General features: G+C 40.8%; 1 protein-coding gene across 1 annotated transcript in view; it reads right to left on the bottom strand.

Annotated features, from left to right (window-relative positions):
* Positions 1–25,124, bottom strand: part of WNK3 (WNK lysine deficient protein kinase 3) — a gene marked incomplete at its 3' end in the record, with an annotated part of 103,364 nt that extends 78,240 nt beyond the window's left edge. Inside the window, exons 1-2 of the mRNA XM_081115437.1 lie at positions 24,956–25,124; positions 1,772–2,413 (exon numbers count right to left, since the gene is read on the bottom strand). Of these exons, the coding sequence (XP_080971563.1) occupies positions 1,772–2,296 (525 nt within the window). The 5' untranslated portion in view covers positions 2,297–2,413; positions 24,956–25,124. The remainder of the gene's footprint in view (positions 1–1,771; positions 2,414–24,955) is intronic.
* Positions 25,125–25,586: the final 462 nt, after the last annotated feature.

Raw genomic sequence — 25,586 nt, 5'->3', positions numbered from 1 at the left:
CAGTCCATTGCTTTTTTAAAGAGTGGAAGGGAGGGATGGAGAGACCTAAGTGATACACATGTACTGTCACAGCTGCCCCAACCAGGGCCCCAGGGCTAGGGATTGAACCTGCAACCTAGAAACAAACCTGTTGTCTTGCACTCCACCCAGACTTGCTGAATTTGAATCTCTGACAATAAACTCCTGAATGTGCATATGAAGCAATCATTGACTTTTACAGAGAGCAAAGTTTGGAAACTTGGTGTTAAACAAAGAAGCTTCCTAGAAATGCAGGGACTTGCACTAAATTTCAAACCTATCTAAATGGCAACCTGTAGCATATTCAGAAAGGGTGAAATCAGATACACCCACAGGCCCAGAGACTACTGGAATTTGAACAATAATCACCTGCCTAGAAGTACTGGCTTTATTCTATGTTAATTTTAAGCATCTCCTGTGAAAACTGACCATTTCTCTTGAGCTGACTGAGGTCACAAAGGTTTTTCCTTATATTTAACCTACATCTGTCTGAAACTATTATTATAACTCCTTCTATGATACTTGACCCCCTATGTAGTCATTCATTAGTTAGAAGTTCACATAAACATTTATTATGGAACCAGGTATCCAGTTGATGCAACTACAGTCCTGTTGCTTTCATTTCTCCTTTCTAAGCACATTACATTTGACCAACCTCAGTAAATTCTGCTGATTATTTCTTCCAGAGATCCTCTTCAAGGTAAACACAAAGGCATGTGTGAGTTTATACTAATAGAAATCCTCAAGGAATCAAGAAAAGCATTTCCTGTTCTAAAAAACAGTACACGAACCCCCAAAAATTTGTTAAGAGAAAAGGGAGATATCACAGGACATATGACTAATATATCACAGTCTTAAGCACTTATTATATCAAGTTTTGAAGCACAAATTTAGTGAAAGTTTTAAAAATGAGACGTTAAGAGTTTCAGAAATTTCCTAACGTTAATAAATTAAGAGCATTTTCCCAACGACACCATAGAGCAGTGGTTCTCAACCTTGGCTGCACATTAGAATCACCTGGGAATCTTTTTAAAATCCTGATTTCTGGGTGTCATCCTCTGGAAATTCTGTTTCTTTGTTATGGGGTGAGGCCACAACATTAGTAACAAAGAAACAGAATTTCCGGAGGATGAGGCCCAGAAATCAGGATTTTAAAAAGATTCCCAGGTGATTCTAATGTGCAGCCATGGTTGAGAACCACTGCCATAGAGTTTCCCCCTCTTAAACCAGAGGGGAAAGCAACAGGAAAAAAAAATAGCTGGCGTGAGGTCCTAAGACAGCGGTTCTCAAACTGTGGGTTGCAACCCCTTTGGGGGTCGAAAGACCGTTTCACAGGCGTCGCCTAAGACCATCGCAAAACACATATATAATTACATATTGTTTTTGTGATTAATCACTATGCTTTAATTCTGTTCAATGTGTAACAATGAAAATACATCCTGCATATCAGATATTTACATTACGGTTCATAACAGTTGCAAAATTACAGTTATGAAGTAGCAATGAAAATAATTTTATGGTTGGGGGTCACCACAACATGAGGAACTGTATTAAAGGGTCGCAGCATTAGGAAGGTTGAGAACCACTATCCTAAGAGGATCTAGGAAAGGGGCACAATTTCTGGGAGGTGGGGGGGGGGGAGACAAGCGCTTAATTTTATTATAATCTAGGATGCGTTTCAATCCTGGATCACTCAGAAGACCAAGTCAACTAAAACTGGAATTTATTAAAACCAGGAAGATTATATACCGACCTGCAACTCACACCAAGCAACCTCAACCCATGTTTCAGTGTCCAGTCCTTTATACACTGTTTTAAAGGCTCCTCTTCCCAGCTCTATGTCGAATTTCAAGAACCTGCCACTAGGAGAAGTAGCTACAGCCTTCATTTCCGCTTCTTCTTCCATTTCCTTCTCATTTTTCTCCTTGAGACAATCTTTGGAGGATTCGGAAGTTGCCTTTGAACATTGTGAGAATTTGACTTCTTTTTCACCTCTTAGCACATTTGTAGGAAGCTTTTCTCCGCCTGGAATCTCTGTTGTAGCCTTTGTTCTATCATCTTTGGAGGAAGAATCAATAACTTTGTCATCAACACTCTTTCGGAAGAATCTCTTCCTTTCGACAGTTTCCCCCCCAGCAGAGATGGTACCGTCATTTTCCTTCAGTCTAGCTTCCACTGTCAAAGTGGCTGCCATCTGATGAACTCTGTTTTCCAGTGAAACTCCATCAGGTTTCTCAGAATCTTCTGTGCTAGCTGGCTCCCCTGAATCAGTAGCCATTGTAATTAAGGTTGGCACTAAAAATTTCCCTGTTCTACCCTTCAGACCAGTTACATCTCAGGTATCAGAATTATCAGAATGGACTTCCTTTTTATGTGGTCATGTTTCCATAGTAACCTGAAAGGGAAAAAAAGGATATTTTAAAATTACCTCACAAAGGAAATCATTAAGGAGAAAACAAGTCACCTGATTGTTTAATCCATTTTTTCTTAATAAGAAGTTTGTTCTTTTTTCTGTCCAAGCTTAGCAACCAGCAGACTCCAGGGACTATGTCTTATCTTGTTTACCACTGTAACCCTCAGTGCCTAGCAGACTACTTGGCATATAGCTCAGTAAGTCTTCATATTGAATGAATGTTGGTTAGGAACCTAGTTTCTCAGTCCCATCTATCAATCCATCATATCTAAAACAAGTATCTAAACCTGAGTTCACTTAGCTACAAGGTAAAAGGTAACACACAATAATTAAAACAAGCACATTGTTTCTCAGTAATTGTTTTTTGTCTAAAATTCTGGAATCTGATGGTAGTCTTTTTTATTGTGGTAAAATATACTTAATATTAAATTTACTATTTTAACCATTTTTAAGCATACACTTCAGTGGCTTTAAGTATAGCCACAATGTTGCGCAATCATCACCATGATCTATTTCCAGAACTCTCCATCCTGGATCACTTCATCATCCCAAACTGAAATTCTGTACCCATTAAACTATAACTCTTCATCTCCCCAGTCCCTAGTAATCTCTATCCTACTTTCTGTCTCTATGAATTTGTTTATTCTAGCTACCACATCTAAGTGGAATCATACAGTAGTTGCCCTTTTGTGTCTGGCTTATTTCACTCAACAAAATGTTTGCAAGGTTCACTGATGTTGTAACATGTTATCAGAATTTCATTCCTTTTTAAGGTTGAACAATATTACATTGTATGTGTATACCACATTTTGTTTATCCATTCATCTGGTCAATGGATTGGGGTTGTTTCCACCTTTTGAATACTATGAATAATGCTGCTATGAACATCCAATTGTACTTTTGAGATACACAAAATACTTGTTTATGAGCTTGCCTCAGATTTTAGCATAAACTACTGTAAAATATTAACATACAATACAAAAATATTAAAACACTATACAAAATCTTTTAAGAAACACTTTAAAATATGTATCCTCTTAAACCAGCAATTCTACTTATAGGAACTTGCCTTAGAAAAATAGTCAATTTGTGCAAAGATTTAATTATAAAGACATTCATTACAGCACTTAAAATTTGGAAAAAACTGTAACTAAACATAAGCCTAATAGGGATTTAATTAAATATCTCAAAATGAGATGGATACAATATTTTTAAAAATCCACTAGCTTTTAATGAGATTAAAAGACATCTATATATTATATGGTTAAATGAAATATATACAATAAGCCTTCATATATACACACATAGATACATATATGATATTAATTCTGAATGGTATAATTATGGACTTTCTGCTTTTCTGTATTTTTTATAGTTTTCCACAAAGAACATGTGAAAATATGTGGAACATATAAGGAAAAAGTTATTTTTTAAAATTTTATTTTAAAATTATAGTTTACATTCAATATTATTTTGCATTAGTTTCAGGTGTATAGCAAAATATTTCAGGGACCACTTTGTAAAGTATATGATCATGTAAGGAAAAAGTTTTTCAAATGAATGGTTGTACTACCAATAAAAAAATTCTTCTCTTCTCACCACAAACATGCATCACAAAATTAAGTACTGTCTAACTATTATGTTATGTACCTTAGAAGGCACTTTTTGTCACAATCAAAAAAATACGCAGAAATATCAAATTTGAAAACCTGAGAATAACAATCCTTAACTGAGATAAAATGGAATGAAATATCCCAAATTGCTCTACATATTAAACATAAATCCTATCAACATCCACCTAGTTTATTTGCAGAAATTAACAAACTGATCCTAAAACTCATAAAACTTTGAGGGACCAGAATAGCCAAAGGCAAAACAATCTTGAAGAGAGAAAAAAGTTGGAGGACTCATCCTTCCGAATTTTAAAACTTACCACAAAGCTATAGTATTAAGATAGCGTGGTACTGGCATAAGGATAGATCTAAAAATAAATGGAATGAAAACAGAGAACCAAGAAATAAACCCACATATTTATGGTCGATTCTCAATAAGGGTGCCAAGACATTTCAATGGGGAAGGAACGCTCTTTTCAATAAATGGTGTTGGGACAACTGGTTAACTATATGCAAAAAGAATGAAGTCGGACACTCGAAGGAAGGTTTACTGGAAGAGTTGCTGGACCTGAGTCTCAAAGAAAGAAAATTACCTGATCCAAGCAGAAGGAAGATCACAAGCAAAGTCATGAGACAGCATGGATTAAGTGTATGAATGGTACCGTGAATAGTTTACTGCATACTTTAGAAGCAGGCAGATGAAGACAGAGAGCAGATATAAAATAAGACCAGTTAGAAATCTACTGCAATAATCCAGGAAAGAGATGCTGAGGTGTGAATGAAAATATTGGCAAGAGGGATAGATTCAAGATACATTAAACGAAGTTCTAAATTCAAGGTTTATTGCCTGAGTGAATATGGTTTTAAAGGGAAACAATCTATGGTAACTCCCAGAAATTTGCCTATCAGATGACACTGCTAAGACATAGCTGTGTCAATACCAGAGATAAGAATTACAGTCATGTACCACACAATGACATTTTGGTCAAAAACGGACCACATGTACCATATAGCCTCGGTGTCTAGTAGGCTATACCATTTAGGCTTGTGTAAGTATACTCTATGATGTTCACATAGACGAAATTACCTAACAATGCATTTCTCAGGGCCTATCTCTATTGTTAAATGGTGCATGACTGCAAACTAAGGACTCATGAACCACTTTATGAGGTTACATTGCCAAATCAATTTCAAAAGTCAATGCATAAGACTAGTATTACCTGCAAGTAAGAAAAGGTAACTAATAACCTCACTTAGGTGCAGATTTTTTTCTTTAACTTATTTTGACACAATTTGGACTTGGAAAAAAAAATATACAAAGAATCCAATATACCCTTCACTCGAATCCCCCAAATGTTAACATTTTAGGTGAGATATTCTTCAAAATATTATTCACTTCACTTAACTAAAGGTCAGTTATCCAAAAGCCTCAAGAACAGAGATCCATAAGCCAAAAGGACTTGTAAAAAGACAAAAATAGGTAAAATAAGAGAATTTAAGTAACTGCAGAAATTCTTTTTAAAAAGTGAAATCTTACTCGGAACCCTAACATAAAAATAGAGGGGCAAGTAGTCCTGCTCTAGTATAGCTCTAACATGTTTGGTCACCTGGTTTTCCAAACTATAGGATAAGAAGCAGAAAATCAGAGGGATGGGGAAAGGAATGTTCCCTCAGCCTTTTAAAAAACAACCTTAAGACAAAAAAATATTATAGAGACAAAGAGGATATTTTATAAGTATGAAAAGATTAATTCATTAGAACAATAGAATTATATACATCCAACAAGAGAGCCCCATAATACATTAACATGTTAAGTGCCCAGCCTGTTTTGTCTTCCGGATGGAAAGTATAGTGTCAGTCACCGGTGACTGACTGGGCCCTTAACGTGTTAAGTTAAAACTGACAAGAGCCTGACTGGTGTGGCTTAGTTGGTTGAGCTTTGTCCCTTGCACCAGGAGGTTGCCGGGTTCAATTCCCAGTCAGGGCACATGCCTGGGTTGCAGGCTCAATCCTCAGTAGGGGGCATGCAGAAGGCAGCCAATCAATGATTCTCTTTCATCTTTGATGTTTTTTTCTCTCTCTCTCCCTCTTTCTTGCTCTCTCTGAAATCAATAAAGACATATTAAAAAAATAAAAGTTGCCACCAAGAAAGTGATACACAAAAAGCTTTGGAGAAAATATGTGCAAATCATTTATCTGATAAGAGACTAGTATTCAGAACATACAAAATATTCAGAACATACAAAAAATACTTACAAGTCAATAATGAAAAGATAAATAATCCAATGGGCTGAGGATCTGAATAGACATTCTCTAAAGAAGATATACGAATGGCCAATCAACATGAAAAAAATGTTCCACATCATCACTCATTAGGTAAATGCCAATCAAAAACTAAAATGAAATACTACTTCATACCCATGAGGATGTCTACAATCAAAAAGATGAACAGCAACACGTTGTTGGTAAAGATGTAGAGAAAATGGGCCCCTCAGGCATTGCTGGTGGGAATGTAAAACATTGCAGCTGCTCTGGAACATAATCTGGCAGTTATTCAACAAGCCAACATAGAGTTACTATATGATACCATCTACCCAAGTGAAATGAAAACACATGTCCACACAAAAACTTGTACACAAGTGTTCACAAGCAACTCTATTCATAATAGCCAAAAAGTGGAAATGATCCAAATGTCTATCAATTGATGGCTAAACAAAATGTGCCATATCCATGCAATAGAACAGTATTCACACAATAAAAGGGAATGAGATATCAATACCTGCTACAAGGATGAACCTTGAAAACGTTATGCTAAGAGAAAGAAGCCAGAGGAAAAGACCATACACTGTATAGTTCCATTTATATGAAATGTTTAGAATATGCCAATCTACAGAGACAGAAAATAGATTAGTTGTTGCCTGTGGGCTGGGGCTGGGGCTGGGGCTGGGGCACAGGAATAGCACTGACAGCAAACCAGCACAGGGGATCTTCTGGGGTGATGGAAATGTTCTAAAATTAGATTGTAATCAAGAATATACAACTCCATAAATTTACTAAAAAATCACTGACATTTATATTGGTGAATTTTATGGTATGTAAATTATATCTCAATAAAATATGATGTCCCTGTTTAAGATCCTAAAATATTTTGACTAAAACCAAAGCCATCGGAATATCAAATATGTCTTTTTAAAACCATACTCTTTACCCACCCCCCTTCTGTCCACTCTCCTTATCTTCAGCCTGGCCTCCTGGGTTGAGAATCGCTGTTCTGAAGGGAAACTACTGACAACAATAAAATGTAATAGCTGGGAGCCTTAGGGTAAACAATGAATAAGAAAAAAATTTAACTAGGCCAAGAACTTCACTAAGGATAGTATATCTGGGGCCTTTTCATTGTGTATCCACTAGCTTTCTTGAACATAAAACAGTTTCAGAACACAGGTTTTGGGGTGCGAGAAACCTGGAATCAATATTGGTTCTGCCCCTCACTTCTCAGAGTAGATCCGAGGCAAATTACTTAACCTCATTCATCCTTGGTTTCATTTGTGAAATCTCACAGGACTGATATGGAAATATACATATAAACTATTTAGCATAGTGCCTGGCATAATATAATAATCAATAAATGGAGGTTTTTATTCTCTATCTCTTAATAAACCCTAGTGGCAGCCCTATATTAAAGCACTATTAAACAATACTCAAAATAGTAAATTATTTTCAGGGGATTATAATTATTTTCAGTAAGGCCAGAAAGTATATGATGCATTCGTTTAAAGCTTTGCAGTTGCATTGCTACTGGGGTATAATTCAGTGACCACGATAGTATCTCTTCTACATTCAGCAATACAGAAACACAGTGCATTGAAATAGTCTACAAAAATCAGGCCTGAGCCTCGCCAGTGTGGCTCAATGATTTAGCATTCACCTATGAACCAGGAGGTCATGGTTCAATTCCCAGTCAGGGCACATACCCAGGTCGCAAGTTGTATCCCCAGTCAGGGTGCGTGTAGAAGGCAAACGATCGATGCTTCACATTGATGTCTCTCTGTCTCTCTCTCTCTCTCTCCCTTTCCTTCTCTCCCTCTCTTTCTCTCCCTTCCTCTCTCTGAAATCAATAAAAAAGAAAAAGGTTTAAATATATATAAGATTCGCCCTGACCGGTTTGGCTCAGTGGATAGAGCATCAGCCTGCGGACTCAAGGGTCCCAGGTTCGATTCCGGTCAAGGGCATGTCCTTGGTTGCGGGCACATCCCCAGTGGGGAGTGTGCAGGAGGCAGCTGATCGATGTTTCTCTCTCATCGATGTTTCTAACTCTCTATCCCTCTCCCTTCCTCTCTGTGAAAAATCAATAAAATATATTTTTTAAAAAATAAAATAAATGAATAAATAAATAAATATAAGATTCAAAAATCAAAGAGGGAGATATATATAGACACTCCCAACCCTGTTTGCCATTTAATTATCACCACTCCAACATGTAACCACTTATTCAATTCTTATAGCCCTCCAGAGTTTCTTTAGGAAAAAATAAGTGAATATAAATACATGTTCTCTCTCCCTTTCTACACAAAAAGTAGCATAGTATGTACTAAATTTTTTTATAGTTACAATATTTTTATTGATTTATTTGAAAGAGAGAAAGGGAGAGAGAAAGAGTTGTTATTCCACTTATTTATAACTTAATTGGTTGATTTTTGTGTGTGCCCTGACCGGGAATGGAACATGCAACCTTGGTGTATGGGGACGATGCTCTAATCAACTCTGCTACCCAGGCTATCCTATATAATAAAAGGCTAATATGCAAATAGACCGAATGTTGGAACAACTGAACAACCGATCGCTATGAGGTGCACTGACCACAAGGGGGCATGTGTGGAACATGGTGGGCATGGGCTTCTGCAGGAAGGTGGAGCAGGTGAGCAGGATGCCAGACCAAGGCAGGGCACCAGTCGCTGTCATCGGGGCGAGCCTCTGGTGGTTACTGAAAATTCTTTGCTCCCATGCACCATGGTCCCACCCAGCGTTCGGAGCTGCTGCCAGCACCAGCCCCGCTTGCAGCCGCTGCCAGCGCTGGCACCACCACTCACACTCGCAGCCGGAGCCGCCGTTCACACCTGCTGCCCAGTGCCGGTCCCTAAGGGCTTCCCCACCTCCCCCTGCTCCTGAGGGGCAATCAGGGCAGCAGCTGCCGCTCGCACCCACTGACGGCGCCAGCCCTTCTCACACCCGCTGCTGGTGCAGGCCTCAATTGCTCCACGCTATCAGTGGGTGCAAGTGGGCCCGGCACCGTCAGCACCTGGGAGCGGCGGTGATAGTGGGGCTGCCAGCACACAGGGGATGGGGGGGACCGGAGGGAAGGGCCGGGTGGGGGTGTGGAGGATGGGCAGAGACCTGCCCCTGTGCCTACTGCAGCCTCGTGGCCCACAGTTCCTTTCAAGATGCACAAATTTGTGCACTGGGCCCCTAGTAGTCACAATATTTTAGGATACGTTTTTCCCTGTCCATACATAAATGTTCCTCATTCTTATTTTTACTACTTATATAGTATTCAGTTATTTGCTATGCTAGATAACATTGCATATTTCATTTTGCCTATGCGTGTACACATATATGTAAATACCCTGAAATAGGATTGCTGGATCAAAATAAATTTGTATATTTAACTTGTATTGAAACATACTAATATATCCAGAAGAGTACACATAATCCAAGTGTATCTTTATACAATGCTGCCAAACTGCCTTTCCACAGGCATTGTACCAATTTAAACTCCCACCTGCAATGTGTGAGAGTATCTTTTACCCCACATCCTTCACAATAAAAAAAGGTGTTATCAAATGTTTTGATTTTTAACACTCTGATAGGTTTAATAAAGGAATCTCTGTATGGTTTCAATTAGCATTTATCTTATGAGTGAGCTTAAACATCTCTCACATAAACAATAATTAAAGTCAAGAATAAGGCAGGAATTCCTATTATCACTGCTACCACTTAAGGAAATAAAACAAGACCTACAAATATTGGAAAGTAGGAGACAAAACTCAAAACTTGCAGACTACATGATTATCTATCTAGAAAATCCAAGCAAAATAACTACAAAGCTATAATAAGGACTAAACAGCAGAGCTCAGCAGAAAAACCAAAGACAAAATCAACAAACAAATCAACAGCTTTGCTAGACATCAGCAATAATCAATTACAAAATGGAATTTAAAAGACAACTATCCTAACTTGAGGGCTAGAGCAGGGGGGTAGGCAACCCCACGAGTGGGGCAGGAAGGGCTGGGTACCCTAGAAGGAAGGCAAGTCAGTTGATTTTTTAAAAAAAAATTTTTTTTTAAAAAAACTATCCTGTTCATAAGAGCCGCAAAGCTATAAAATATTCATCTGGGAATGAACTCAAGAAGAAGTATGCAACACATATAAAGAAAGCTGTACATTTTTACTGCAGTACATGAAAAACACTTTTTCTTGGTCCAAAGATTCAATATCAGCATCTTCATATCCCCCGCCAGATTATTCCAAATTCAATGCAAACCCAATCAAAATCTCAAATATATTTTTTGTCCAAAATTGAAAAGCTGATTCTAAAAGAACACAAGGAAATCCAAGAAAATCTTGAAAAACAATGAGAACTTGCCTTAGCAGGTATTACACACAGCAATAGTAAATTAAACAGTGTAGTTTCGGCACAGAGACAGACAAATGGACTACCAGAGTAGAAAAATCAATACAGAGTCCTGGCCCTGTGGCTCAGTTGGTTGGAGTGTTGTCCCATACACCAAAAGGTTGTGGGTTTGATCCTCAGTCAGGGTACATCCAGAAGGCAACCAATTGATGTTGTCTCTCACATCTATGTTTCTCTCCCCCCCAACTCCTTCCCTTCTCTCTAGGGTCAATGACCATATCCTCCAATGAAGAATAAAACAAAAAAATCAGTCCTCGCTGGTTTGGCTCAGTGGATAGAGCATCAGCCTGTGGACTAAAGGGACCCGGGTTCGATTCCAGTCAAGGGCACATGCCCAGGTAACAGGTTCAGTTCCTAGTAGGGGGTGTACAGGAGGCAGCCGATCAATGATTCTCTCTCATCACTGATGTTTCGATATCTCTCTCCCTCTCCCTTCCTCTCTGAAATCAATAAAAATATATTTTAAAAAAATTTTTTAAAATATATTTTATTGATTTTTTACAGAGAGGAAGGGAGAGGGATAGAGAGTTAGAAACATCAATTCAGCTGCCTCCTGCACACTCCCTACTGGGTATGTGCCCGCAACCAAGGTACATGCCCTTGACCGGAATCAAACCTGGGACCCCTCAGTCCGCAGGCTGACGCTCTATCCACTGAGCCAAACCGGTCAGGGCTAAAAATTTTTTAATTAAAAAAAACAAGAATCAGTACAAAAACAGACACATTATACATGGGGATGTAGTCCATGATAAAGATGGCATTTCAAATTTGTGAGGAACATCTAGCATACCAAATGGTATCAGAATAATTGGCTACCCATTTTGCGGGGGAGGGGGTCAAAGCCCTACTTAAAACTCAGTCACAAAAATAAATTCCAGGTAGATTAAAGAGCTAAACATAAAAAGCAAAACTACAACTATTAAAAGAAAAGATGACAATATATTTCTAACCTGAAGAAAGGCCTCCCTAAAAAGACAAAATGCAGAGATCATTAACGAAAAAGCTAACACATTTTGCCATTTGACCATGAACAAGGTTAAAAGATAAGAAACAGACTGGGAGCCAGCATTTGCAACATGTATAGCAAAGCATTAATATCGAAAATATATAAAGAACTAAAAAAAATCAGGAAGAAATACTAATGACCAATACATGCATGGTAGAAGGATGGCTCAAACTAATTAGTAAGCAGAGAGATGTAAATTCAAAAAATTCAATGTCATTCTTGTTCATCAGATGAGCAGAATAAAATATGCTAATATCATGTTTTAAGAAGTATGTGAGAAATACTGGACTGTTAGCAGGTAAACTGGAATAGCCTTTTCATATGGCAATTCCAATTGCGAGTAGCTAGTGCAAACTTGTCACCCAGCAATTCCACTTCTTAGTATTTACCTGAGAAATATTCCTATACATGTACAAATATATATGTACACGGATTTTTTTAATGAAGCATTGTTTGAAATAGAAAAAAAACTGAAAAAACCCTTAAATAAGGAGACATATGTAATAATTTCAACAATAAAGAATTAAAGAAAAACACCTTAAATATCTATCTTTAAGAGAATAGTGAAATAAACAGTGGTATATCTGTACTGTGTAATAATATGCACCTGTTTAAAAAATGAGAGATGGATATATACTGATAAATAAAAATCTTCTACATATATGTACTGAGAAAAACAAGTTGTAGTACTATGTATACATTGCATCTATATATATCTGTAAAAATCCCCCCCAAAACTTTATATTTCTATATGTACTCATATTATGTGTACATACATATAAAAAAGACTGACAGGATATGCTCTAAACTGATCCTAGTGGTTAAAGAAGCATGTAGTATGAAATACTGTGTATCCATTAAAAAGAATAAAGTGAGCATATACATACTGACATATATATGTAAATACAGAGAAAAAAGACTGTACAAGTTCATAGTCAACTCTTAAGAGTTACCTGCTGGGAGGGCAGGACATTGGGTAAAGGGGAATCTTAAGGTTTTAATCTACTTCTATATTATTTTAACCCTTTAAAGCAGAACTGTCCATCAACAACCTGTACAAAAGAACCAGCTCCGGATATTATAATTTCTTACAATAACTAAAGGAAAGACAAAACTAATAATTATGTACAAATATATTCAAATGACTACTATCAGTTAACATGTATTGAATGCATTGTGCCAAACACTGTAATCATTTTCTCATATAATCATCACAAGAATCTTGAGGTAAATATTTTTATTCTCATTTTACAAATGAGGAAACTAAGCTCAAAAAATTAAGTTAACTTCCCTGAGATTACACAGCTAGTAAACACCAGGGCCAGAATCCAACCCTGGCATTTGACTCTGAAGTCCAATCTTAACTACTTCTAATATGAGGCCATGTATCACTTGGAGCCAGATGCACACACTACACAACCCTGAATTTCATAGGTACATATACTGCACAACCCCATCACAGTCCTTAGGAGTTTATAACACTAAAACTATCTTCTTCCTCACTTCCATCCTCCAGTTTTGATTTGGCAAGGTCATTTCTTCAATTAAAGATGCCCATTTTATGTGAAAAAATGTCTGGGTCCAAATTAGAAAGGGGGTTGAAATCATCTCTATCTTCTTTCATCATCAAAATTAAACAATTTCTATTTATCAATCATCTACCCTCAAATCCTTACTTAACACCTTACTCTGCCTAACCCTTTAAAGCGTGGCAGCCAACTCCTAGGAATATATCCTAAGAAACCCAAAGCACCAATCAGAAAGAATGTATGCACCCCTATGTTCATAGCAGCACACTTTACAATAGTTAAGATATGGAAACAGCCCAAGTGCCCACCAGCAGATGAGTGAATAAAAAAGCTGTGGTACATGTACACAATGGAATACTATGCAGCAGTGAAAAAGGATGTCTTCCCCTTTGAGACAGCATGGAGGGACCTGGAGAGTATCATGCTAAGTGAAATAAGTCAGTCAGAGAAAGACAAGTATCACATGATCTACTTATGCAGAATCTAAGTAACAAAATAAACTGATGAATGGAGTGTATCCAGAGACATGCAAGCATGGAACAAAGTGCGGAATCTCAGAGGGAAGGAGGGGTTGTGGGAAGTAATCAACCAAGAACCTTGTATGCGAATATGCATGGCCCATGGCCACAGACAATGAGGCGGTGAGGGCTTGGGGGGGCAGGCTGGAAGGGGTCAATGGGGGAAAAAGGGGACATATGTAATACTTTCAACAATAGAGAATTATTTTAAAAAATAGATCCCTACCCTCATGGAGCTTAAATACTAGTAAGGGGAAACAATAGTTAACAATAAGCATAATCCTATATAATAAAAGGCTAATATGCAAATAGACCAAATGGCAGAACAACTGAACAACAGGTCGCTATGTGAGCTGACCACCAGGGGGGCGGAGGGAGTCGTGTGTGGAACATGGCAGGTGTAGGCCACAGCGGGATGGTGGAGCAGATGAGCGGGGGTGTCAGACTAAGGTGGGGTGCCAGTAGCTGTCATTGGGGCGAGCCTCTGGTGGTAACTGAAAATTCTTTGCTCCTGTGTGCCACGGTCCCACCCAGTGCTTGCACCTGCTGCCGGCGCTGGCCCCACTCGCACCCACTGCCGGCGCCCAGCGCCAGCCCCGATCGCTCGGCACCGTAGGTGGGTGAGAGTGGCGGCTGCCAGCCCCAATTGCCCTTCAGGGCTTCTCCACCTCCCCCTGCTCCTGAGGGGAGATCGGGGCCATCAGCCACCTCTCACACCTGCCTCCGGTGACGGTCCCACTCGCACTCACTGCCGGTGCCAAAGCCGCCACTCGCACCCACTGCCAGCACTGGCCCCACTCGTACCCGCTGCTGGTGCCCGGTGCTGGTCCCGATCACTCTGCGCCATCAACAGGTGAGTGGCAACTGCCGGCCCTGATCATCCCTGAGGGCTTCTCCACCTCTCCCTGCTCCTGAGGGGCAATTGGGGCTGCTGCTCACACCCGCTGACAGCGCCAGACCTGCTCGCACCCGCTGCTGGCATGGGCCCCAATTGCTCTGCTCCTTCAGCGGGTGCAAGCAGGGCCAGCGCCATCAGCACATGGGAGCGGACGCGGCAGGAGCAGGGCTGCTAGCAGACAGGGGACCGGGGGCCAAGTTGGGAGGAGCCGGGCGGGGACGTGGAGGATGAGCTGAAACCTGCCCCTGTGCCTACCACAGCCTCGCAGCCCATAGTTCCTTTCAAGGTGCACGAATTCATGCACTGGGCCTCTGGTAAATATATAAAATATCTAGTATTTGCAGTTTGTGGGTAAGAAACAGGTTACAACATTAAGTAGCATGGTCAGGATAGGCTTCAGTAAAAAGGCAACATGAGGAAGTAATGGTGTAGAATGTCTAAAGGAACAGCTAGTTGCAAAGGCCCAATGTCAGGAACAAGGCTGGAGTTCATGAGGTAGGTCTAAGCTGGAGATGTGAATTTGGTGTGAAATGGTATTTTATGCCATAAGACTATATGAGATCACTGAAGCAGGGACTATAGATAAAGTGATAGTCACGACTTTCACTAAAAGGAGCAATCAGAGAAACCTAAATTCTTAGGAAATCTAAGAGCACAGAAACATGGTAGAACATATGTAAGGAACAGTGTGTATCCCCTCTTCTCCTTTGACCCATCAAAATCATATGAGGACTTAAGAATCCAGTTTTTTAAAAAAATAAAAAATAAAATGTGGCAGCCAAACTACATATAGCACCCAGGCCAAAACCACCTCACCTCACTGACTGTTTTTGTGCAGTAGATGAGCTGAGAAAGACTTTTACACTTTTAATGGTTGGGAAAAATAAAAAGAAGAATATTTTATGACACACGAAAATTATTCAAAACTAATTATTTCAGTGTTCATAAATAGTTTTATTGGAATATAGCCATACTCATTCATTTACATATTGCCTAAGGCTGCTACAACAGCCGCTGAGTCCTTGCAACAGAGACTCCATGGCACGCAAAGCCTAAAATATTTACTACCTGGTCCCTTATAGGAAAAAGTTTATCAGACCTTGCTTTACAGTTTCCAAACGAACTTTAAAAAAAATTTATTGATTTCAGAGAAGGGAGAGGGAGCGAGAGATAGAAACATTAATGAAGAGAGAGAATCATTGATCAGCTGCCTCCTACACGCCCCCTAAGGGGGATCCAGCCTGCAACCCGGGCATGTGCCCTGACAGGAAATCAAACTGTGACCTCCTTCCTGGTTCATAAATTGACGCTCAACCAATGAGCCACGCTGGCCGGGCTTTTTTCCTTGTTTTAAGCAAAGATTTCACCCTTCACAAACAATTTGGAAACAAAAATAATATTCTTTATTTAAAAATCACTTATGTAACTTTAGCATAAAGATTGTCTCATTAGCTGTATGGAAGCTTCCTGATCATAAAAGTCTCACTGACACATAAAAAGCTTTAGAATATCCCTCTCTTCAAATATCAGGTATGACCTTAAAAAATGCATTTCTCTCCCACAAATGCCCAAAGAGTAGATACCACAAAATAGCTTCATTTAACTAATATACACATATAGTATTGCATACTCTGTATTTTATAGTTTAAAAACTTTAAGTTAATCCACTTGCAAAGCAATGAAGCTGGACCTTTATACACACCATATAAAAAAATGAACTCAAAACAGAGCAAAAAATGAAATATTAAAGCTAAAACTATAAAACTCTGCAAAGAAAATGGGAGTAAGTCTTCATAATCTCAGATTTGGCAACAATTCCTTAAATAACAATAAAAAGATGAACAACCAGATTTAAAAATGGGAAAATGACTTAAATAAACATTTCTCCAAAACAGAAATTCAAATAGTCAACAAGCATATGTAAAGATGCTCAACATCATTAGTCATTAAAGAATTACAAATCAAAACCACAATGAAATATCACTTCACACCTACTAGCATGGCCACAAAACACACACACACACACCCAGTAACAAATGCTGGTGAAATTGGAACTCTCATGCATTGCTACTTGCAATGTAAAATGGTACAGCCACTGTGGAAAACAGTTTGGTGATTCCTCAACAAGTTAAATTACTGTATGAACCAGAAATTCCACTCCTAGGTACGTACCCCAAAAAGTTTAAACCAAACTTTGGACAAATATTCACACCAGAATTATTCACAAAAGCCAAAAGAGAGGGCTTCCAGTCAAGATGGCAGGGTAGGTGAACACTGTCCTTGCCCCCTCTTACAACCACATCAAAATTACAATGAAAACTACAGAACCATCATTCAGCACCGCCTGAAGTTGAGCTGAACTGTAAGTCCTATAACTAAGTATATAAAGAGGAAGCCACTTTTGAGACTTATAGGACGGGCGAGACTCGGAATGGGCGAGTCCCACACTCACGTGTGAAATTTAAAAATCAGGAGGGAGGTCCTGGCTGGGTTGCTCAGTGGGTTGGAGCATTGTTCTGTGCACTGAAAAGGCTGCAGGTTCTATTCCTGGACAGGGCACATACCTAGGTTGCAGATTACAGTTGGGGCACTTACAAGAGGCAACTGTTCGATGTTACCCTCTCACATTTATGTTTCTCTCTCCTCTTCCCCCCTCTCTCTCCTCCACCTCATCCCTCCCTCCCTCCCTCCCTCCCATCAATAAATATATCCTCAGGTGAGGATTAAAAAGAAAAAATTTAAAAATAAAAATCGGAATGGATAACTTGGCTGTAGAGATTCCCTCCTAGGAGCCAGGGGTCCCAAGCCCTCACCAGGCCCCCAGCCCAGGGTTCCAGTGTCAGGAAGTCCCTTTAACTCTGACTGTGAGATGGAGGCTGCTGGAGTCCAGGCATTCCTCTTAAAGGGGGCCCGCCACACGGATGTACTTGTACTCACAGTAACTCAAAAGGTGCCAGGAACATACAGGGAACTCAATTGTCCAGCGAGGATTGGAGGAGCAGCTTTCTCCCATACAGAAGTATTGGCAGAGGCCATTGCCCCTTTGCTGAGCCCTCCTCACATAGAGCTGGCAGGTGGGTGCCATATGTGAGTCTCTATTAACCTGGATAACACTGTTAGCCCTGCATTGGTGGTTCCCTGAGACCCTGCCCCACGCAGCTTGTGGGCCCACCCAAGCCATTTCCAGTGGCTTTTCCATATAAATGGCCTGTCTTGGTTCATGCTTCAGACTTTCCTAAAACGTCTCAAACAAGCAGCATCTGGGCTTAGCATGCCCAGTACCTCTTGCTAAGTGGCCCCTGGCCTGGTACTAGTGGGTAGCCAGCCTTGATTAGCAGCTACACCACTCCCAGTCAACTACAAGCCCAGCACAAGTAGTAGCCACCTGCAGACCGCTATCTAGCTCATGCCAGGTGGCCCTAGGCAGAACACAGGTGGTGGCTGACCTTAGCCTGTACCTTCCAGGAGGCCCTACACCAGGGGTGGGCAAGCTTTTTGACTCGAGGGCCACAATGGGTTCTTAAACTGGACCGGAGGGCCGGAACAAAGGCATGGATGGAGTGTTTGTGTGAACTAATATAAATTCAAAGTAAACATCATTACATAAAAGGGTACAGTCTTTTTTTTCAATAGTTTTATTCATTTCAAATGGGCCGGATCCGGCCCGTGGGCCGTAGTTTGCCCACGGCTGCCCTAGACCCAGTGCACACAGTGGACAGCTTCAGACCATGCCAAACCACCACCCAACCACCTCCACAAGTGACACACTCAAGGGGCTGACTCAGCAGACCCCAGTCTCACTAAAGCCAGTCCTGCTTCATGGGGTTGAACCCTACACAGCATATGCTTCCCGGTGGTCATGACCCGTGCTTGCAGCCAATGAGCCTGGGGGTAAATCCCTCCCATTGGTGCACCAACATCAATCAAGGCTCAACTGCAACAGGAGGGTGCACACAGCTCACATGGGGAAAACACCTGGAGCACCCAGCTCAGGTGACCAGGGAAGCTGCACCACTGAGCCCTAGAGGACGCCTACTACATAAGACCACTCTACCAAGACCAGGAGACATAGGAACTCTACAGGAAGGCAGTTAAAATGAGGAGACAAAGATACATGTCCCAAATTAAAGAAAAGAACAAAATTCCAGAAAAAGAATTAATCAAAATAGATAAGCAATCTACCAAATGCAGAGTTCAAAACACTGGTTATACAGATAGTCAATGATCTCAGTGAGAGATAGGAAACATAAAAATGGAGATTTAAAAAAAAAACAAACATAAAAAAGAACCAGTCAGAAATGAAGAACACAATAATGAAATGAAGAATACATTACAGGGAATCTACAGTAGAGTAGATGAAGCAGAGGACAAATTAGTGATTAGGAAAATAAGGAAACAGAAAACACCCAATCAGAACAGTGAAAAGAAAAATAAAAAAAAAAAGAGACTAGTAGCAGGGTAGGAGTGCAGGAGGGTATAGGGGATATAAATGATGATGGACAGAGACTTGACTTGGGATAGTGAACACACAATACAGTGTACAGATGATGTGTGGTAGAATTGTGCACCTGAAACCTACATAATTTTGTTCACCAGTATCACCCCAGTACATTTCAATAAAAAGGGAAAAAATGAGGATATTATAAATAGGAACCTCTGGGACAACTTCAAGGATACCATCATTCACATCATGGGGGGGGGGGGGTGACAGAAGAAGAGAGAGAGCAAGGAATTTAAAACCTATCTGAGTGCTCGCTTCAGCAGCACATATACTAAAATTGGAACAATACAGAGAAGATTAGCATGGCCCCTGCGCAAGGATGACACGCAAATTCGTGAAGCGTTCCATATTTTAAAAAAAAAAAAAACCTATCTGAACAACTGATGGAAAGCTTCCCTAATCTGGTTACAATTCATAATATAAAATCGTTTTTTCTATCAGTAGATGAGTGGATAAAAAGGGTGTGGTACATCTGCACCATGGAACAGTATGCAGCAGTAAAAAAGGATCTCACTCGGACTGGTTTGGCTCAGTGGATAGAGAGTCGGCCTGCGGACTGATTCCAGTCCTGGGTTCGATTCCAGTCAAGAACACATGCCCGGGTTGCAAGCTCGGTCCCAGTGGGGGGCATGCAGGAGGCAGCCAATCAATCATTTTCTCTCATCATTGATGCTTCTATCTCTCCCTCTCCCTTCCTCTCTGAAATCAATAAAAATATATTTAAAAAAAGAAGGATCTCTTACTCTTTGAGACAGCATGGAGGGACCTGCAGACTATCATGCTAAGTGAAATAAGTCAGTCAATGACAAGTGTCACATGATCTCACTCATATAAGGAATCTGATGAACAAAATAAACTGATGAACAAAATAGATCCAGGGACACAGAAGCATGGAACAGACTGCAGAATCTCAGAGGGAAGGTGGAGGAAGGTGGGTGGGTGGGGAAAGATCAACCGAAGAACTTATATGCATACATGCATAACCCATGGACACAGACAGTAGGGTAGTAAAGGCCTGGGGCAGGGGGTGGGGGCAGGCTAGGAGAGGTCAATGGGGGGAAAGGGAGACATATGTAATACTTTCAACAATGAAGATTTTTAAAATATATATATATATATATGATATTTAAATTCACAAGTAAACAAATAAATATAATAGTTTTTAATCAAATATACAAAATCCAATGAAAATGACGTATTTCCAAAAAAAGAAAAGAACATATTTCTATGTACTTTAATGATTTTATGCAAGTAACAACTTAAAACTTTGAAATGAAGATACTTGGAAACAAAAAAAAGTCAAAAGATGTTAAGACCCCAAATGCCTATGAACTGATGAATAAGCAAAATGCAGTATACACATACAATACAACACATTATTCAACAAAAAAGGAATGAGCCCTGGCCGGTTTGGCTCAGTGGATGGAGCGTCGGCCTGTGGACTGAAGGGTCCCAGGTTCAATTCCGGTCAGGGGCATGTACCTTGGTTGCGGGAGCGTCCCCAGTGGGGAGTGTGCAGGAGGCAGCTGAATAAATGTTTCTCTCTCATCGATGTTTCTGGCTCTCTGTCCCTCTCCCTTCCTCTCTGTAAAAAAAATCAATAAAATATATTTTAAAAAAAGGAATGAAGTATTGATATATACCACTCTCAAAAACATGCAAAGTGAAAGAAGCCAGACACAAAAAGCCATGTATTATATGATTTCATTTGTACAAAATATCCAGAATAGGCAAATCCATAGAGATAGCATATTAGTGGTTGCCTGGGACTGGGAGAAAAGAGCATCAGGGAGCGACTGCTTAATGGGTAGAGGGTTTGCTTTTGGAGTGATAAAAACGTTTGGAACTAGATATGCAACATCATGAAGTTACTTAATGCCACAGTCTGTAAGCTCTAAATGGTAACTTTTATACTATGTGGATTTTATCACAGTAAAAAGTTACCAGGCAAAAACACAGGAAACAATGTTGCTTCATTTCTATTTTCAAAAGTTCATGAGCCAAAACCAGTTTGGCTCAATGGATAGAGCGTCAGCCTGCGGACTGAAAGGTCCCAGGTTCGATTCCAGTCAAGGGCATGTACCTGGGTTGCGGGCACATCCCCAGTAGGAGATGTGCAGGAGGCAGCTGATCGATGTTTCTCTCTCATCGATGTTTCTAACTCTCTGTCTCTCTCCCTTCCTCTCTGTAAAAAATCAATAAAATGTATATATATAAAAAAAAAAAAAGACAGGGATGTTCTTTGTAAAAAAAAAAGTTCATGAACCCTAGACAGTGTGGCTCAGTTGGTTTAAAGGTTATCCCACAGACCAAAAAGCTTCAGGTTGTATGCCCAGTTGGGACCCCTGTGGGAGGCAATGGATTGATGTTTCATATCAATTATTATTATTTCTCTCCTCTCTCTCTCTCTTGCCCCCCCCAACCCCCCCCCTCCCTTCTTCTGTCTCTAAAAATGCCCTAGCTGGTTTGGCTTACTTGATAGAGTGTTGGTCTGTGAATTGAAGGGTCCGGGGTTTGATTCAAGTCAAGGGCACATGCCCAGGTTGTGTATGTGTGGGGGAGGGGGGGTCAATCCCCAGTAGGGGGTGTGCAGGAGTCAGCAGCCTATCAAATGATTCTCTCTCTCTCCCCCTCTCCCTTCCTCTCTGAAATCAACAAAAGTATAAAATAAATATAAAATCAATAAAAATCAATGGAAGCATATCCTCAGGTGAGGATTTAAAAAAAATTCATGAAAAAATTATATAATCCTGAAAAAAAGGGGGCATTAAAGGCTCATTTCTGTAGGAAGTTAATCTCAACATGTTTTCAAATCCAACAATCTCACGACAAGCTCAATCAAAACAATTAAAAAATGGCATCAGATTCTACTTTTGAAGCCCAGAGAATTTCTGAAAGAATGCCTTACAGATGTCCTTTCCAGTCATCAAATATCTCCTAACAGCACCATAAATTTTACGATTTCAAACCAAATGGAAAAGACCCACCCTTCTGTTGTATTCTGGCTTTTAGCCAACAGACACAATAAAGTATATCTGCAAATAGAGCTGGTCTACTTATACTATGATGGGAGACTGAGAAAGGAAGGAATTTTTTTATACACAACCCCCCCCCCAAACATATACAATGCAAAAATTTTGGCCCTCCATTACTTTTATGTAAATTATCTGATTAGAAATCTGATAGTAATATGTTTTCTTTTTTTTACTTGACTATTTTCTTTCTTTTTTATTAAAATTTTTTTAAAGTATTGATTGATTTATAGAGAGGGAGAGAAGCATCGATTTGTTGTTCCACTTATTTATGCATTCATTGGTTGATTCTTGTATGTGCCCTGACAGGGGATTGAACCTGCAACCTTGGCATATGGGGAAAATGCTCTAACCTACTGAGCTATTCAGTCAGGGCCTTATGACTATTTTTTTTACTTCTGATTCTGGTTCACTGCAACCATTGCCTGTATCATTTACTGGCTAAATGATAGGACATCTTAATGAAAAGAAATCCCTCTACTTTACAGAAGAAAGTTAAAGTCCACATTACAGAAATTTAACTCCTAAAACACTACATAATAATTATATCAATGAATGTAGACTTGTGATATGAGGATCAACATTGGTCTAGAAGTCAAAACTCCAGGGTCTACCACTTACTTTACTAGGACAAGTCTTATTTTCTGAGCTTTATTTTCTCTCTCAGGTATAAAAAGGAAAACTTTCCTGCTTGTCTCCCAACAGAAGTACAGTAATAAAAATAAGTACAAGGTCGTTGGTCCCACTAAAGAGGGGCACCTAACCTAGCTTGGTGTAGGATGCTGAGAAAAGGAAAAAAGATGGGAACAGGAAAGAGTTTCAGAAATAGCTATTGAATTCGAATTCAAATTCAAATTCAAAGGGAAATGGAGAGAGAGCATTCCAAACTAGGGGGGGGGGGAGGCTCAGAAGCAAAGGTGGTGAGATGAACACCACAAATCTGCTTATGTTATTTCCTTTCTTTAAGAGTCAAGGGCTCCTAACTCTTCAGAGTAGTCCCTTCACCCTAACCGCAATGTAAGATTCTAGCCTTATCTCATTCCACTCTCCAAATATACAATGCTTATTCTTTCCAGCCTCAATACTTGAATGTTCTTCCACTCCAGGAACATCTAGCTCAAAATGGGGACACTACCTTGGCCTGCCAGAGTGAGTGCAACATTTCCAGGCTGCCACTTAATAAGTAAGTAGTATTCATTTTAATCTAAGAGAGTATGAACATTGTATTTACATCAAAGCAGAATGAAAGAATGTTCTCAAATTTGCAATATTTCCAAGATAAATGGATGTGTATCAGTAAAGTTTGTAAAACGTAATCATGAAAAGTTAAAAATCCATAAACTATTCATCTTGACCCAGAACAGAATGAGACCATCACAAGACATCCTTACCAGATAAGTAATGTATTCCCAGAACAAAATGTTCAAGTAATCTTCTGTAATTTAAACTCACATCAAAAAATCAAGTTCCTATTTTGCAACCAAGGTAAATTCAAAATGATACCAAAAATCATATATAAAGTATTTTAGCGCTCAAAATCAGCTTTAGTGCCTTTTAGCTACTCTTTAATGCAGGGTAACTTTCCTTTGCACTGTTGAGTTTTAAACAATTTTTAAACTGGTAAATCCAGAGTATAGAGACTGTGTAAGACACCTGCTGCTCTGTGTCATATACTGAGACCTCTTCAAAAGTTCTCTTGGCATTACAACTTACTAGAGATGAAAAAACAGGTAACAATGCCTCCCAATATTAGATGCAATCAGTATTGTACAGAACATTTTCACAACTTTAAAGGCTATTATTCGTATAACTGCTTCAGTCAACAGTAACTCTAAAGGACCAGCCATACCATTCGCATCTGTTTTGAGGGTTCAATTTCATTTTAACAAGGTCTATCAACTCCCAAGACACGGAGAAACACGTGCAGGATTTCCAGCCATACCCCACTACATAAATGTTTCACCACTCAACTAGTCAAACAAAACCGCTCCCAGTACAGTGAAGCCAGCTCGCCACTTTATCCTAACCCCATTATACCGTCTCTTCCACATCCCCAACCTGTCAGTTACAGAACCCACCACCCGGTCCCAAGTAACACCTTTCAATCTCTTTGAACCTAACCCACTTACACAACGAGCCCGCGGTATCCCTCGCCCCGATCCAGTCCTATCGACCTGCCCGCATCAACTGAATCTCTAAATGAAATCCGCTTTCCACCACCCCATTACCCACTAAAACCCAACTTCCCATACCTGAAGCGATCTTCCCTTTCAGTAGCCTCAATCTAACTTAAATGATCACTCGGTCCCTTTGTCAACCGTCTCCCGCCCCACCGTGTATCCTCCTCACCTTCCCCGTCCCCTAGTCTTCCATCAACTCCCAAAGTTGCCACCCCCCAAGAAAAACAAAAAAGACAAAAAAACGCACCTCAACCTCAGACCTGCCCTTCCCCACTTTTACCCTCTTAATTCTCCTCTCCGCCTGTTCGCTCATACCGACAACGGCTCCGACAACCCCGAAGATCCGAGCCCGGCCTCGTCCCATACCTCTTGGGGACGGCAATCACCTCGTCTCGGTCAACGCGCCCCCCACTAGGGCGCTTACTCCTAACAGACTCCTGGCCGCCGCTGCCTCCCTCCATTCATCCCCGGCCCATTCATCTCTCAGCCCGATCCCAGACACGCCCCCCGGCCTCCTCCCTCTCTCCCAGCGCTCTGCCCGGCCCGGGACCCTCACCAGATTAGAGGTTCTAGCAGATGGAGACTCTGACTCTTTGCGCTTCTCCTCCGTCCTCTTCCAAGCCTCCGTTCGCCCCTCGATGAGCCACACCATAGAACATACACATACGCACACACCGCCTCCTCCTCTAACGCCTCCTCCGATGCTACTTACTCCCCTCCTCGGTGTCTCGCGCTCCGCTCCGCGGCGTGTGCGCGTGCGCGCGCGAGCGTCTCCCCGCGAGCCCACCGGGCCAGCTACCGCCGGTAGGTATGGAGCGGGCGGGGTTCGGAGAGCGGGGTGCGAGCCTGAGCTCGCGCTCGCCCGGGAGCTGAGCAAGCGCACGCGTACTCCAGCCAGGGAATTCAGTTGGAGCGGAGAGAGGGGCGGAGGGGGCGGGGAAGGGAGGGGAGGAAAGTGGAGGGGGAGGGGCGGAGAAAGCCGAAGGAGCAGCCCCAGCTCCGATCGGCTCCGAACGCGGCGAGGTGCCGAGTGGCTGGCCAACTGGAGAGTGCGCGCTCCTCCCCCGCCCTTTTCGGCGCAGCGGGAGACAGGGATGCGCGTCGAGGAGAAAGGCTCCCAGAAAAAAATCTCAGAGGGGCCACGCGTGACACCTCCCGGGTGTTCAAAAGCTCTCTCTCCACGGCTG

Source organism: Myotis nattereri (genome assembly GCF_964212035.1).
Source record: "Myotis nattereri genome assembly, chromosome: X".
Taxonomy (NCBI): Eukaryota; Metazoa; Chordata; class Mammalia; order Chiroptera; family Vespertilionidae; genus Myotis; species Myotis nattereri.
This window is presented reverse-complemented; position numbering and strand designations above follow the sequence as displayed.